Source organism: Salminus brasiliensis, chromosome 24, assembly GCF_030463535.1.
Source record: "Salminus brasiliensis chromosome 24, fSalBra1.hap2, whole genome shotgun sequence".
In the NCBI taxonomy this organism is placed as follows: Eukaryota; Metazoa; Chordata; class Actinopteri; order Characiformes; family Bryconidae; genus Salminus; species Salminus brasiliensis.
Window position 1 is genome coordinate 791,920 of NC_132901.1, and position 17,928 is coordinate 809,847.

A 17,928-nucleotide genomic window follows, 5' to 3' on the forward strand; every position below is an offset into this window, starting at 1 on the left:
GGACGCAAGTAAACAATGATTCCAGTATACGGTTCTGTCACTCTGCATTAGTGTTACCCAGGACTGACCAGTGGTGACCACTGAATTGGATTCCATGAGGTCAAGTGTTACAAAGACGTCTGGAATTGAGACAACTCCTTTTAGATGCCCATGTACAGCAGTGGTCACCATCCCTGCACCTCGAGATCTTCATGAGGATCCTTTGACGACAAAACTATATGCACTCTATGCTCAAAAGTTTGTGGACACCCCTTCTAATGATGTGCAAGTGCACACACACAGCTAGTCTAGTCACCCACAGAGAAGTACAGCCAATAGAATTGGACTCTCTGGAGCACATAATGCCTAATGCCAGGCGTGGGCTAGAGTGGGATGAGTTGGGGAGCTCTTGTCGATGAACACAATCAAATCCTCACAGCAATGATCTGCTACAAAATGTAGTGGAAAGTCTTCTTCTCTGGACAGTAGACAGTTACTCCAACAGAAACAGAATCTGCTCTTTTTAATACCCTTGATTTCAGAAGAAACAATGAATGCAGGTGCAGGTGTCCCAATACTTTTGTCCATTTATTGCACATTTCCAAAGTACGATCATACAGTCTAAACAGTCTGACTGGAGCCTTGCAACAAAATCTGAGATGAGCAGCATGACTGAAGATTAGGCAAAGGCTGTCGGTGCTGTATTTAGCCACATGGCAGTCCCTCACATGGGCAAGTTAACAGGTAACAGTGAGGTGACTGACCGCCTGATCTGTCCCGTACTGCTGTAGAGACTTTCAGAGATTCAGGCCGAGAGCAAACATGAAGGCATGGACATCTGTGCCATTTGTAACTTAAACATTGTTGAGTTCCGCCTCAGAACTGGTGTCCTTCATCCCAGGACTGACCAGCGGTAATCGTCCGGCCTGGTCACTGAACCGGACTTCACTGCACCAATTCTAGTTATGAGACGACTCGGATTTCATTGATTTATTGAAGATGAATCATCTCTAACACCCCTCTCCCATCTTTTCTTCTTTTTCAGATATTATTATGAGGAAACCTTTAGAGAATCTCGACCCTGCGTGGAATCGGGGAGTCCATCCTTTCGATCAGGTTTAAGTGTAGGTGGGGCCATGTCTGGTGCTCCACAGGTGTAAGACCTCACACTGGACGGCCACCCATCAACCATGGTTCCCACGTTCTCCTGCATAGAGCTGGGGCCAGAGCTCGCCTCTTCGCTGCCGAGTAAGAAACGGCACCTGAGGCAGCACGTGAGGAGGAAGCTGCGCCCTTCGCGGATCCTGGGCTTCGTCCTCAGCTTCTGTGCCCTCGCCCTGCTCCTGTCTTGGAGTGCCTTCAAAGGAACGGCCAAGTCTCTGCTCGGACAACTGGACGATCCACTGTCCCACAGAACTCTGCGCTCCATCGATGGGGATCGTAACGCTTCAGCGGATGTACCACGAGCCATGGCATCTTCGATGGAGAGCCAGGGGGACTACCCCGAGGACCTGTTCACTCTGGAGGAGAGGCGGCAAGGAGCTGTGGTTCTGCACATGTTCGGCATGCTCTACATGTTCATCGCGCTGGCCATTGTCTGTGACGAGTTCTTCGTTCCTGCTCTCACCGTCATCACCGAGAAGCTCGAGATTTCGGATGACGTGGCCGGCGCCACCTTCATGGCTGCCGGAGGCTCTGCCCCTGAGCTCTTTACGTCCGTGATTGGCGTCTTCATTTCCCATAGCAACGTAGGCATTGGGACCATCGTGGGCTCGGCTGTCTTCAACATCCTGTTTGTAATTGGGATGTGCGCCTTGTTTTCACGCGAGATCTTGAATCTCACTTGGTGGCCACTCTTCCGGGATGTCTCCTTCTACATCATTGACCTCATAATGCTCATTGTCTTCTTCCTGGATAACTATATTACCTATGTGGAGAGCATTGCGCTTCTAATGGCCTACGTATCCTATGTGCTCTTCATGAAGTACAATGCCAATGTGGAGGGTGTGGTTAAGAGCTTAATGAACAGAAACCAGGTGGAAGAAATAGAAGCTGCCCCAAAGGTGAGTCAGCTTGCGTAGTCTTGTGTGGGAATGTGTGCTTTCGCTGGACAAGTCTGCTGGTTCCCGGTCCGCTGGTTCCCGGTCCGCTGGTTCCCAGTCCACTGGTTCCCAGTCCTGCTCCCGCCCTACACCTGACCTGTCCTGCTTAATTAAACAAACACACAAACCCTTCCTGAGTTCAACTGGGTGAGTTAAGACAGAGCAAGGGTACTATAGGACCAGGACTCGAAGTGAGTATGTGTCAGGTGCCTGGCCGAGGAAATTACCAACGAGTAGCCTCGTGGACTAGTCCAGTGCTTCCAAATCATTCTCCTGGACGAATAACACTCCTTTGATTTGCAAGGCAACTTAGTTACTTAGAGGCAGGGCCGGGCTCGGGGTGGCTCAGCGATGTACAAGTCATCAGCAGCCAGAGTCCCATGGCACAAATGGCAATGGGATGTTGGCCGACCCTGCGCTTTCCTCAGACCGCGTTGGCTGTCTGGCAATGCCGCATCGGAGGCAGTACGAAAAGAGGTGGTGGCTGGACTCATATGTATCGGAGGAGACATGTTAAGTCCCTACCCTCCTAGTGTCGGGAGCATTTTTAGCGAATTCTATAAAACCAGGCCTGGACTGGACACCATTAGACCTTGTGTCATGTGTTTGGCTGAGGAAATCTCAGACATGCAGGAGACTAAGGCAAGAGTCACCTGCTTTATCACCAGGCTCTGCTGGATTAGGCATTGGCACATGCAGCATCGCCTGGGCAGAAACAGCTAAGGAAGGCCCAAGCACCTGTTGGGCGTAGAGAGAAGGAGAGATCAGCAGCGAATATCATGTGTAAAAAGAGAGGGCTGCACTTCAACACCATGATTTCCAACCTTGGCCATGGGGTACCTCTGTCCTGAAAGCTAGGATGCTTGAATTGTAGATATCTTAGCATCCTTTATGGCTACGAATCGAGTCGTGTTTTAATCCGAAGGTGAAACCTCCAACTCAGCCTGGCTCTTTTCGTTCATGTTACTGTTCATATTAAGTGTGGACACAGAGTTGATGGTGATCTTGACATGCTTGTATAGTGTATAGGGTAGCATTAGCACTACACTGCATATGAGAGGCCCACTGAGCGATCTACTGGAAGACCTCCGTTAAGCAGGTCTCTGTGTTTTATCAAAGTGAATTCAACTTAAATGAACACATTCAGAGGGCTCTACTGCGAGGTTGTGTATTGTGGAGTGACATTCTTGACAGCATGTGATCAGTATCACATGATCACAGTCGTTAAATCGGACCTATCAAAAGAAACACTGATTTAGAAAATGAGTCTGCCCCTAGGTCTCATTACATAGATTGTAAACATTATGGACAAGGGTGCACGCTATGGGGTTCCGAGTGGTCCAGTGGACCAAGGCGCTGTCACCATGCTGCTCGCCATCAGCAGCCGTTGGCCTTGCTCTCTACTCCCCGCAACACTCCTAGCGTGATGTTGCTCAGCACAGGCGTCTGTCAGCCGCTGTTCCTTTGAGTGCGATGGCTACCTAGCAATGCTGCCTTAGCAGCAGTTTGAAAAAAGAGGCAGTGGCTAGCTTCACCCTCCTAGGGTTTTTAATATGAATGTATTTTTTAGTCTAAACAAATTGGTCCTCAGGGGACTCCCAGATGGTTCAATGGTCTGATGAGGACCTTTTTTCTATGGCAGTGGTTTCCAACCCTGGTCCTAGAGGACCTCCTGCCATGCACATTTTAGTGTTTCCATTGCTCCCAACACACCTGACTGAGCTCATCTGCTAGTTAACAAGCCCTCTCCTGAGATGAGCAGGAAAGCACTAAACCGTGCAAGACAGGGGGTCCACCAGGACCAAGGTTGGGAACCACTGGTCTACGGCATTCCTCAAAAACCTATAAGAGCGCCAGTACGCCGATAAAACACATTTCCAAAACCTCTCGGTTGTTTTAGAGAACTGTTCTTTCTGTATTTGACTCCTCGAATGGCAGCGGAGGCTCTGGAGTTCATTTTTTAATTTTTTTTTGACTTGGATGAGTTTTGCGGTCTGATGCAACCGTGCAACCTGCTCCTTTGTCTGTCACACAGCTGGAGTCGGATTTGTTGCTTTCCGACGTGGTCTGTCCTTCTTACGGAGCTCAGGTGACTTGAGTTAGCTCCAGCGCACTAGGCGTAGCAGGCTTATAGATGAGCATAGGGCTTAACACCCACACGAGAATCCTCAGTAGTTACATTTCTAAACACCCATGTTCACTAGAATGCTGAGTTTTACCAAGCCAGGTTCATTCGACCCCAAAAGGTTTGGGAATATGATTCCAGCAAGCAGTACTTTTGAGATGCTAGAGTTACGCGTCCTACTCTCGACTGTCAGACACTGTAGCGCTCCCTGTGGTGAACTTGTGAGGCAACTATGAGAATTCTAATAAATGTTTGTTTGATCTTTTTAATAATACTAAAATATATCAAATGAACTGTTCTGTTTAGCGATACTACAGAGTGAGGTAAGTGGGTTCTGAGCAAGTCCAATTCATTGGCATATCTGCCTCCTCCTAAGATGCCCCTCAGGCTTCCTACCAGCCTACCAGTCTCTGAACAAAAGGCCGCTCTACTAAGTAACTGATACCGTTCACGTAAGGTAGGACTGAGATGACGTCCACTCCTTTATTATCTTTTCTAAGCAGGAATTGTAGCTGTGAATCATTTTTACAAAAATGATGGCGCTCCAAAGGGTTCTGTGAGGGGGTGCTATAGGGAAGACGAAGAATAGGATTTTAAGAAGAATTTAAAAGCTTAGAAATGTTCTTCACACAAAACTGGAGCCGAACCCTTATAATGTAGCACCTTTATTTTGAACAGTGTAAGCCTGACTATTCAATCTAAGTTAAATCGCCACTGTAGTTTACATTCGGGTTATTATTTCATGTACAAATCGAATTATAAAGTCATTTATAATGTATTATTATAGTTCATTAATAAATAACAGTTCAATAACAGTTGTTCACAGTTGTCACACTCGGCATGTGCATGACTGGGGCAGGTGATTTGTCATCAGCAGGAAGTTCACACGTTTATTTGTATTGGGTGTATTGTTTTTATATGTTATTATATTATATTTATGTATTTTTTGAAACTGGCAGGCTATTGGCTAATTCAAACTGCATTGCAAGTTCTATTAAAAAGTGCTTAATCTTTCAGTCCTAATGAAGGTAACATGAACTGTCTTGAGCGTTTCAGTGGTTCATAACAGCGCAGAATTAGCCGAATTTTGAATATTGTACTTTTTTAATGTTGAATGTTCTAAAAAACATCTTCAGCCACTCATTTTTTAATGCATTTACATTTAAAAGGAATACTTTTAAAAGTATTCTACCGTTTTTTTGGCTGTAAATTTGCTGTAATTCCTTCACTGCAATTGTTTTCTGCAAAACTGTAGGTCTTGATTGCTTTTCAGATCGTTTGAGGTGGTGTACACAGGAAAAATGACACAAACTGTGTCTGAATACTTATGAACCCCACTGTGTCTCATTGCTGTTGGGGCAAAAAGTTGTATGTCAATATGTGGGATTAAACCCTGTTCCATTAACCTAAAAAAAGCTTTGTCGTTCTCCTGTGAAATCATCACTTGGGAGGTTTGGGAGAAACGTCTGTAGCTTGATTGTTTGTTTTTATTGTTTTGGCAATCATTGTAACCTAAATTTTGATCTACTGGACTGGAATGAGATCCCAGGGAGAATCTGCTGAATCTGCTTTGTGGCAGCAGTGGAAGGCTGGCACTCTAAACCATCAAATTCTAAAATGCTGAGAATTACAGGCGTGTAACAGATGAACTTGGGGATGGAGATGCGAGCGTGGAGCTGGTGCAGGCAGCACATGTCTCTTTTGCCGCTCTTTTAGCCACGGCTCTGGGCTAATCCAGTAAGCGCGTTAGATCCTGTTAGCGAAGCTAAGTATAGGCAGGTGTCACCTGGAGTCAAAACAGCACGACCCCGTCCCACCGCTGCCAGCTAACCACCGTCTTTTACTCGCCTTTTAGCGACGCCCTTTTTAGGCCCGTTTCAGTGCTGACCGTAAAGGCGTACATGGGTCCGCGGACTTTAACGGCGGACGCTTCTCCGCGTCCTCCGTTCGTGCCGTCTGACCGCATGCCTGAAATCCCTGTGTAATCCAGAATCACCTGCTTACCGTGGGTGACGACGGCAACCAAAATAAAAAAAGGCTCTTAGTGCTTAAGGGAATGACCTGCCCACCGAGGATGACTTTTGATAGACACCAGCTTCCCAACAAGCATTTTCAGTGGGAATAGCTTAGCATGGAGCGATTTGGCTGCTTGTTCCTTTACAAACATCAGGAAAGAGGAAGCTGGAGGGTCTACATGAATGAGTTACACCCACCCAAAACATGCTAAAATGAATCAACTCAAATATGTTAGCATTAGCCAACAGACTCCAAACACCAAAGTGTTAAAAGACATGCACAGCTCTTTATTATTATTACTATGACTATTAATGGACTTATTAGAAGCTAACAAGTAATAATAAAGGTCTTTGTCCAGTAAAGCCCAAACAAATCGGGCTCTTCTAATTGGCTTATTCAGAATGCATTATGTCCTGTATTAGTAAAATAAACGGAGGTCTGTTATGTGCAGACGAATAACCGAATTTGCAATGCAAATGAGTGTCTATTATCATAATCAATAAGTACATTTGTGTGGCCTGTGATGATCTAATGAAAACTGTATTAATGCTGTTAACAGTGTTGGTCTGACTGAGCAGTCTGTTTTCTTCCCCTTCTGTTTGATAAGGCTGTGATATCTGATCTGATTACTGAAGGTTACATGTGATGAATTCACACGCTAGACTCCATCGCCCCGCCCTCTCAGCCTCTCAGAGCTGTTCTCTCTCTCAGTAATCTTCTTACATTGTTGCCTTAGGTAAAGCAAACTGCACTTTCAAGTGGAACTCCACCACATTTTCGGAACTGAGATGAGCTCATTTATGTATATAGTGTAAATTGTGTGTATATACTGCTATTCTTTTCTTATTTTGAGTTATATTATTAGCTCTTTACACCTCCAGTATCTCTTCTTATCTTTTTCTGCTGGTATGTTCTATTATATCTATTCTCTCACGTGAGCAGCCGGTCATTAATAGCAGCCTAATCACCCCAAGGCTTATCTCACACTGAGGTGTATGACTCAGTAACTACAGGGACTTCCACTCTGATTTCTTTACAGTGGTGGTGAATGGACCCAGGAGTTGGTTGCCATGACTACAACACAGATATAGCCACTATTTTATGTAGTATCCAAACCCACCAGTGATGATGATGAGGGTAAAATAGTGAAGAATAGAGAATCTCAACTAATGCAGTTCTCCTTAGGGACTACTTTCTGTAGCCGCACTACACCCTGCAGCATGTATCCCTCCACCATTTTAATGATCTGGTTCTAAAAGCAGGTTCTAGAGCCGAACTCTTCTCAGAACTCTGGTAGAACCGTGTCTCAGGCATCAGGCAGCGTCTTCATCACCATTAGGTGAAGAACTTTCTGTGTTTAGTTGAGATTCTCCACTATTTTACCATCATCATCATCATCATCATCGTTCCATATAAAAGTCAGAAGACTTGTGTAGCTGCACTGGTGGGGTTGTCTTCACTATCCACTAAATTACAGAGTGTTTTGTTAGTGGGAAATAAAAGCTTGGGAATGATCTGCTATATGTGCACTATATTGAACAAAATGGGTTGTGGAGAAGATGAGAAGATCAGTGAGGTCAGGTTCTGATGTTGGATGATTAGTCCGCCACTCCAACTCATGCCAAAGGTATTGGGCGGAGCTCCATCACTCTGGAGAAGCATGCGGCCCAGTATTCAGGGATTTGATGGTATACCTCACACTCTCACAATGGAGAATGACCACCTTGAAATGTGGTCACAGTCAATCAGCCAGGACTAATTTTGTGTGATTAGTTTTTTTACACTGGAGCTATGAGGCTAATGTAGCTAACAAGTAAGGGACGTTTATGGTCCAGCAATTAGCATGCTGCTAACCAAATGTCTAAGCCAACACACATAATCCCAGTAATCAGACCGGCGTATGTGATTTCTGACACGGTTTGACTCTGACTGTTCTCTATAAACTTGGACTGAAGTATGCTACATTGACAAAAGTATTGGGACACCTGTTAATTCACTGTTTCTTCTCAAATCAGGGGTATTAAAAAGGGATTATCTTGCTTTTGTTGAGTAGTGAGGTCAGGATGTTGGACGGTCACCTTATCCCCTCACCTTAACTCTAAAAGTACTTCTCTCATTCCAGAGAACACAGTTCTTCCACTGCTCCACAGCTCAATGCTGGGGGGCTTTATACCCCTCTACTAGCCCACATTTGGCATTAGTCAGCATGGCTCCTGCAGAGAGTCCTATTCTATTGGCAGTGCTTCTCTGCAGGGACTAGACAAGCTGAGAGTGTGCATTTACAGTGGCTGAATGCGTTTATTAGAAGAAGTGTCCACAAATATGTGGACATATAAGTGTATGCTGGCATGGCTAAACACAGTAGCATCAGCTGCCTTGTTCATTTTGAAGCTGAGAGCCACTCGAAGGGGGATGAGTCAGCGCTTCTCGCTCGCTCCAGCTGCCCAGTAGCTGCTTAATCATCCTTAATTATCGTCAGCTGGTAAAAGGATCTCGCCTTTAGTCTAAGAACTGCTGTTCCTGCTTAACTGCTTATGTAAGTAGCGATGGAGCAAGCGCCGCGGTTCAGCACTACAGAGCACTTCGAACTGTTGACCGCAAACTTATTCTATTCTGCTAACTAGCACTGTGTTCACACCTCGTGACCAAAGCATTCCTGGGCTGCTAGGTTTCTGGAAGTCATAGTGTTGGGAGCTGTGGTGATAGCGGTGGCAGGATTTGTGGAGGCTGGTCTAAAGGCAGGAACGCTGCAGGACTCCCAAGGTGCCAAAGTTCTACAGGCTCAGTTTAGCAGCGCTAAAGATAGGCAACTGCTACATTGCATGAGCTTGCTTCAGCTCCCGCTAATAGCTCGACTGTAACTCTACAAAGTTAATTAGCTGCTCACTGGAAAGCCTTTTCCAGGTTTTGTCAAATGAACTTAACTCGGGTGACTTGCGTAACTATTTACACAACTGCCGAAAAGGACGGCCGACATCCTTGTGTCTGGCTGTCCTCAATTTTCGAAGCTCTTCCAGTTGTCCCAAAAAGCTATCAAGCCCATTCGTCCGTTGATCGTATCCTCAGACAAATCCCTCGTTTCCGTGCTGAAGCTTTTCCGAGGCCTGAAGAATTTGCTGGAGGTTCTACTGTGACTGTGACTTCATTCAGCAAATCAAACCTTCTCATGCTAGCATATCACATTGCATATCAAAGTCCATTCAAATGCACCATGCAGCCATAACATTAGCATAACATGAGTACGCCCTCCTTGTGCCGTCACAACAGATCTGACCAATCGAGGCATGGACTCCACAAGACCTCCTGCTGTGGTGTCCGGCACCAAGTCTAACTAGCGTTAGCAGCAGATCCTTAAAGTCCTGTAAGTTGGGATTTGGGTGGGACCTCCATGAGCTTCTTTGAGCTTTAGGAGCCCAAGACCCTGTCGCCGGTTCACCGGTTGTCCTTTCTTGGAGCACTGAGACCACCCCACAAGACCTGCCTGATGTTTTAGAGATGTTCTACTCCAGTCGTCTAGAACATCGCAGTCTGATTCCTGTCCAAGTGTCTCAGATGAGGATAATCAGCGTTAGGGCTGATCAGTGTAGTTGATGCAGTTTCTGCCCATTACATCCCCACCAGTAGGACCATGCCCATGCTCCATTTTTGTGTGCTAATCCAAGGCTAATCCTGAAGAATTTGGCTCCAGTTCTGAGTCTTTGAGGTCTTTTTTAAACATTTTAAAAAATCTATTAATTAAAAAATTCAACTCCATCATTTGGATGTTTAGATTCTGCCATTATGTCTTAGTACAATCATGACCACAGACAAATCTGATCCCAGATCAGGCTTGGGTTCTGGTTCTTTCGTATAATCACGAATTCCAAATGTGTTCGTCTCACGGCACCAATCTGAAGTTAGCAAAGAGGAGGTCCTTTAGTGTCAGACAGCACAGCTCTCCAGTTGGCTGACCTCTGCTTTAAACCCCATCATGGATGCCTCACCTGGGTTTATTTCTGTCCGACCTGCAGGCCACAGGCCACGGCTTATCGTCCACCTGCCACAGGCAGGACATGGGTGAGGGACAGGAACGTGAGTGCGGCTCGGCTGATCGCTAACGGAGCGTGCTAGCGCTTAAGATCCATTTCCATGGTCTGCCAAAATGATTGCGCTGGGTTTCAGGCCCTCGTGTGGTGCATCTGCGTTAAATGAACACGCGTCTTTATACTTCTCGGTTTAGTTTGAGACATGTAGCTTTAGCTTAGCTTAAACACCAGTGCAGGTGATAAATAGAGAGTGAAATCAATTTGGATGAATGGACCAATAGAAATATCTTACTAAACTACTTGGAATACACTCTTATTTTACACCGACTTCCATTCGACGCTGTAAAGTCACCATTTTGGAGAGTTTCAGTCACTTTTGACACATTTTTCTGCAACCATTGGGTGTTTATTTTATTGAACACTCGGATTGCACTGAACGTTTGAACAGTTCCAACCCTTTCAGTCACAGTATGCATACACTGTAACCAGTAGCTCGACTCTCAGGCCTATTCTAAGTTTCACAAGTTCAGTTAAATATGAATAAGAACTGTTTTATAAGCTGAATTTTGAGAATTTTTCTAAATCAGTTGTTTGTTTGTAACCAAGTTCAGAATGTAGTGGACTGTATGGTGTGTTAAAACACAAGGACATTACTGTGTGACCTGTGCATCTTTCAGCTTTGTGTTGATGTAGCCTGATGTAACTTCTTCACATTCTAAATTCTACAATCTACAAAATCACACTCCACTATACACAACGCTTTACCGTATCGAACCGTACTGAGTGAAAAGATACTGCTTGCTATGGCATCATACCGTAGTTGTAGCTTTGACAAGCATGATAAAATATCCCATCATGCTCTGGCCTTTGGGAATTGCTGTACACAGTAGTCCAAAGCTCATGTGCAATGCTACCCTACTGCTGACTATGCTTAGCTAGAAGCTTTTGCTGCCTAATGAAAAACTAAGACCGTAAACAGATGCTCGTAATATTCCTGTTTCTGAGATTCCAATAGAGCCCTTAAAGCGATAGTCTGACGGACAATCAAGTGTGCCCGGTTTCTCTCCCTTACTCCAAATGTACTTAATCAGAGAAGACCAGTTTGATGTTGGGATTTAGGAGCTACGAGGCTGTCGTAACTAATGGCAGCAATGGTAGCGTATGTATACCAATTAGCATGGTAGTAACTGTATGCCTAAACTGTCACAACAGTGGTTTCTGAAACTGTGGGACTCAACGTTACGGACAACTATCGCTTTAATGGAGAATTGTAACTATATTATGATTGACGTAGCTGCTCAATTTGGAGTAATTGTGAACAATGAGGCATTTAATGGTTTTTTTAACCTTGTGCCACAGCACCTAATAAGGCCTGGCCGATATATTATTTGGCAGATGAAATTTACAATTTAACTGGAATTGCCCAAAAACATTCATTAAAAATAATTAAAAAGTGCCTTTTTTGCTCATGGCTTTGCTGGGATTCAAACCCACTGTCTATTAAAGGCAGGACAACCTTAACAGCAGTGCAATGGGGGGGGGGGGTAATGTAAATGACCCCTTGTTTTCACATTTCCATAAACTAGTAAACCTGAACACAAATAATTATGGTTAAAGCTATCAACACACCTAAAATGACAATTGTAACCAATCATGTTTGTGTCATTAAAGTAAAATTACTGTTTTGAGTACAATATTCTACATTAACATAAAAAAAAGAAAGCTATACTACACAATTTTACTAGTTTTCTGAATTTGTAACCCCCTAAAATCAGCACTACTACACAATTGTCATATCGGTCATGCCTTACCATTAAATAAATCTAATGAAAGTGGACTCCCCATAATTTTGGGAGTCTTTACCAGTCATGTCAGAAAATATGACGTATGGAAGTGAGGGCATTACCATTAACACGCAATTGTATGACTTAATTCAGTGTTTTCCATTGCTGAATTACCACTATAAAGATTTATAAAAAATTCTCTGCATAGCTCAGTCTGTGAGAAGACTTTATTCAGAGGGGAGTTTGGTGTGAAACGGTGCTTTACCGTAGAGACACTTACCCACTCTGATTTCTTTACAGTGGTAGTGAGTTGAACCAGACCCTACAGCTACACGAGTCTTCTGAGTTTTATATGGATTGATGATGATGATGATGATGGTAAAATAGTGAATAGAGAATCTCAACTAATGGGGACTACTTTCTGTAGCTGCACTACACCCTAAAGGCAGCATGTATCCCTCCACCATTTTAATGATCTGATTTTAAAAGCAGGTTCTAGAGCCGAGCTCTTCTCAGAACTCTGGTAGAACAGTGTCTCAGGCATCAGGCAGCGTCTTCATCTCCATTAGGTGAAGAACTTTCTGTAAGTTTTTTTTTGTCTGGAGCTTTTAGAGGTTCTGGTTCTGCTCTCCACCACTGTGAACAGCTCTGACTGGGTAAGGTTATCTAGAACCGAGCGTTTCACACCAAACTATTGATGGAATGTCCCTAACTGAGCAATATTGACAATTTTTTAAATACTGTTTTAACTGAGTAATATTGATATTGCAGTGCTTCTTACTGTGGGCTGTGGCCATCCTAAAGGCTTGAGTAATGTATTTGAAAATATTGCAAGGTTCACTGCAAAAATGTAAATATTTGCAAGTAAAAACATCGAAAACACTAAAGAGCAGAATTAAGGTTGTTACGATAATTCTATTTTTTTATATATTCTTGTTTTAATAATTATTTTAATCAGTGAGAATTATTTTAGTTATTATTTTATCAGTTCTTATCATTACTCATAACTCACACAAGACAGCAGTTTAGTCTAGGAGATTTCTACAGTAAAGGGTGAACTGCACCTGGTAAACCAGCTGCCTATTGTTCAGCAGTCTAACAGAGTGTGTGTAGTTGTGTGATTGTGATGTGAGTTATAATCTCATTGAGTAACGACTCTCTCTGTCTTCCTGAAGGTTAACAATACCGTAGACGATGAGAACAAACTGTCGGTGAGTACAGCTCAACCTTCCCACGTTAAAGTCCTTTTCCAAGGTTTTTCTGCAACCTTGGGCAATTTGGGTCTTTACTGTGTTGGGCTACGAGAGGCTCAGCGGCCTAATGCTCTACCAATGTTGCCCAGGGGCCCGCCATGCCGCTTTGCAATCAGCAGCCGGAGTCTGATAGGGCACAACTGGCGCTTTGCTCTGAGCATATCGCTGGCCTTACATGTGTCAGAGCGTTGTTAACACTGGGGGGATCTACGAATGGATGGATTCATTGGCAGAACCAAATTGTTGGGAAAAAGGGGAAATATTTGACAAACTAAATTAAAAGTAATTAAAGTCTTCACCTTACTGCCGGGACCTAAACGTTGCCCAATGTGTCAGAAACAGTACATATCACCAATCAGTGCACTGTTGATAATTCTGCTGATTGCAGTGCTACACCACTGTAGTATGGTATATAAACCTAATAAAAAGCTAATCAGAGCTCTAACTGACTTTCCTTTAGGCTAAACCCCGTCTCCAGAGAGGGGGAAGCTCCGCCTCTTTGCACAACTCACTGATGAGAAACAGCATCTTCCAGCTAATGATCCACACACTGGATCCACTCAGTGAGGGTAAACACACACTCAAACATACACACAAATATATCTTGTCTGTGCTGGGTGTATTGTGCAGCGTACCGTGTTTAAAACCTAGGCAGGTATAAAACGGCTTAAAACTACAATTCACAAAAACCTGTAGCAGTCCTGAACCAGAGGGGGCGCTGCAGAGGCTAAACTCACCACTTTAATGATGTCATTTTGTGCGGATCTGTGTGTGTGTTGCAGGAAAGTTCAAGGAGAAAGCTTCTATTCTGCACAAGATTGCAAGAAAAAAGGGTCAAGATGACATCAACGGCATTGGTGAGTAGCCAAGCACAGGGATGACGTGGTCTTCCTGGTCTATAAAGTTCTGTTGCTGAGTTCTTCTTCTGTGTTTATTTGTTGTGAAACAGATAAGAACCTGCCCAACAGCAGCAATGTGGAGGTGGAAGTGACTCCACCCATGAACGGCAGCGCAGGACAAGAGGTGAGTTGTTTAACCCCATAAACCCACCGGACACACTTGCATTCATGTGGATTGCCAGTGGATTGACACCTTCCACCTATTCATGGCAATAGCATTTCCCTCTCCCCAACTCATCCCATCCAAAAGTACTGGATGGAGCTCCACCACCATCATTCCAGAGAACACAGCTCCTCCACTGCTCCACAGCTCCTCAATGCTGGGGGGGCTTTATACCCCTCTAGCCCACGCCTGGCATTAGGCAGGTTCATGTTTATCTGCTCCCGCAGAGAGTCCTATTCTATTGGCAGTACTTCTTCTCTACAGGGACTAGACAAGTTGTTTGTGTGTATTTGCACATCTGTGTCAGCAATGGGTGCAACTTAAAGTGTCTGACTGCCTTCATTAGAAGGGGTTTCTGTAACATGAACGACCCCAGTGGCTCGGTGGTTGACTTCAGTGTGTTTGTGTGCACTTGGTACCTCAGGCTGAAGAGGAAGGGGAGGATGAGGATCAGCCCCTCAGCCTGGGGTGGCCGGACACGCCGCGGAAACAGCTGACGTACCTCTTCATCCTACCCATCGTGTTCCCGCTGTGGCTCACGCTGCCTGACGTCCGCAGAGAGGTACCGCGGGGATCATACACACCCGGAATTGCTGTTGACCAATCACAAGAAAACACAATTCCTCATTAGCATAGCTCAAATCAGCAGCGCTGTACTTCAGTCTGTCTTTATAGATTGCAGTGAGTCATGCAGCTTCAGGAACCACAGAGATTACTGAAAGGGGGGTCTGCGATGATTTAGAGATGCAGCTAGCACCATGCTAACTGGTGGAGTATACATGTCCATTACTTGTTAGCTACAAAACTGCAGAAGCACACTGCAAACACTGCACGCGGCCTTCAGGCGCTTATTGATTACGAAGTGATGACGGCGCTTTGTAATTCTTTCTTTCAGACTTCAAAGAAGTTCTTTCCCTTCACGTTTCTGGGTTCGATCACTTGGATTGCTGCCTTCTCCTATCTGATGGTGTGGTGGGCTCACCAGGTGAGTAGCAATACACGTCCCAATCAGATGTCATGATATCATGATAAAAAATACATATTGGACAAGCTGAGAGATCCGTAAGTATTACTGGACGGTAGAGAAGTGTGTAGACTGAGGTGGTAAAGTAATACTACAGGATTTGACAGGACTGAGATATGACCTCCTCGTCATCCTGCATAGTGCGGTTTATGACATGCTGAGCCAATGACAGCAGAGCTACCCTCCCTACTGTAGTCAGTGGAGCATCAGCATTATTGTGAAGCTGCTATTTTAAGGTCGAAATGCTACAGAATGCTGCTTTAAAAACAAGTTTAGAATGTATGGATTGTAATGGACCTTTTTGTATGGACTACATTTCGCAGAAGTGTGGTCACTGTAAGGGAGAGAGCGGGCGTTCGGTGCTGGCAGAGGTAGCTACAGGTGAAGGCCGATGTCTCTTTGGGCCGCGGTGCGACTCTGACCTGAGCGATAAAAGCAGCCAAATCCCAAAGCCAATTAGCCGTTCCTTTCTGTTCCTGCAGGTCCAGCCGCGCTTAAGGCCGTGACATGCTACTTTTAAAACTCCAGGGTTTCTCGTAACAGGGCTGAGGCACTAACAAGGGTGAAGTGTACCTGGGCATGAACTAGACCAACCAGCACTGATGCAACCAGATCATCAGGCGTGGGTCTTCTAGTCATAGTCAGGTGTAATGATGTTGTGCTAGTACTGATGTACTGATTTTAGACTATGCTTAAGGGTCTGAATGCTATAATGCTATATTATTGGATTTGATTGAATCGCAGTGTCTGCATTTGAAGGTTTCTGCTATAACGAATTCTCCTCTGAGCTTACGTCACGCAACCCTGCCTGCAGTCTGGCTAGCCTGGAACTGTAAAAGCCTCTTAGCTAACCTCATTTGATAAATCTAACTGGTTTGTTTGGGGTGCAATGATTTCTATACAGTATCAGTAAATCTAGCATTTCCCATTCACGTTCAAGACTAAGCATTTTGCATTGTTTTGAGACGGGATAGGATTTACACTGGGTCCTGAGGAATCATTTTTCATAGGGGATACAGAAAATTACAAGCTGAATTCTCCTTTTGTTTGTGTATGTACTGAGTGTACTGAGCACTGTTGTGGTTTACCCTGCAGGTTGGTGAGACCATAGGCATCACAGAGGAGATCATGGGGCTGACCATCCTGGCTGCTGGAACCTCCATTCCTGATCTCATCACCTCAGTCATTGTGGCCAGAAAGGGTCTGGGGGACATGGCTGTTTCCAGCTCTGTGGGCTCCAACATCTTTGACATCACTGTGGGGTATGACATCACTCCTCCTCATCCTTCTCCTGTTCAACAGAAGTTCAACATTAATATCCAGTATGAAGTTCTAATAACATTAATATCCAGTATGAAGCTCTAATAGCATTAATATCCAGTATGAAGTTCTAATAACATTAATATCCAGTATGAAGCTCTAATAGCATTAATATCCAGTATGAAGTTCTAATAACATTAATATCCAGTATGAAGCTCTAATAGCATTAATATCCAGTATGAAGCACTAATAACATTAATATCCAGTATGAAGCTCTAATAACATTAATATCCAGTATGAAGCTCTAATAGCATTAATATCCAGTATGAAGCTCTAATAACATTAATATCCAGTATGAAGCTCTAATAACATTAATATCCAGTATGAAGTTCTAATAACATTAATATCCAGTATGAAGCTCTAATAACATTAATATCCAGTATGAAGCTCTAATATCATTAATATCCAGTATGAAGTTCTAATAACATTAATATCCAGTATGAAGTTCTAATAGCATTAATATCCAGTATGAAGCACTAATAACATTAATATCCAGTATGAAGCTCTAATAACATTAATATCCAGTATGAAGCTCTAATAACATTAATATCCAGTATTAAGTTCTAATACAATTATTATGAAGAATGAAGGTGGTCCTATTACTCAATACCACTATTGACATCAATATTACAAGTGTTTCCAAACTTTTGAACAGTACTGAATCCTGAAGGAACTGCTCACTGACCAGTGTCCTTTCTCTCCTCAGCTTGCCGTTTCCGTGGCTCCTGTATTCGTTGCTCCACGACATGAAGTCCGTCGTGGTCAGCAGTAATGGCCTTTTCTGCGCCATCGTGCTGCTCTTCCTCATGCTCCTCTTCGTCATCATGTCCATCGCCGTTTGCAAGTGGAGGATGAGCAAGCTGCTCGGCTTCCTCATGTTCATGCTCTACTTCGTCTTCCTGGTGGTCAGCGTCATGCTGGAGGACAAGGTCATCACCTGCCCCATTTCCGTCTGAGAGGTTCGTCTCGTGCCGCCCTGGTGGAACGCACCTTCGGAAACCACAGGAATCACGCAGAACCCCCCGGAGAACCTGAGAAAAACGAGGACAATGTGGCGCAAGAAAACCTTCTCCCATAAAGGAACTGTGGTTGTTTTTATTTCTACTGATATTTTATTAGCCGTTTTTCAAGGGAATGAAAGTGACCCATCCCTCCTAGCTCGACGTGGGCGACGATCTGCACATGCGTGGTAGATTTAGGCTGTTGCGATTCGTGGGATGGACACAGAACGAACGCAG

General features: G+C 44.3%; 1 protein-coding gene across 1 annotated transcript; it reads left to right on the forward strand.

The window, feature by feature from the left end:
* The first annotated feature begins 1,169 nt into the window (after positions 1–1,169).
* slc24a2 (solute carrier family 24 member 2) lies at positions 1,170–17,646 on the forward strand. The gene is made up of 9 exons (XM_072670158.1): positions 1,170–2,042; positions 13,207–13,242; positions 13,745–13,853; positions 14,067–14,141; positions 14,234–14,307; positions 14,771–14,908; positions 15,242–15,331; positions 16,466–16,632; positions 17,397–17,646. The coding sequence occupies exons 1-9, from the start codon at positions 1,170–1,172 to the stop codon at positions 17,644–17,646; spliced, it is 1,812 nt and encodes a 603-aa protein (XP_072526259.1).
* Positions 17,647–17,928: the final 282 nt, after the last annotated feature.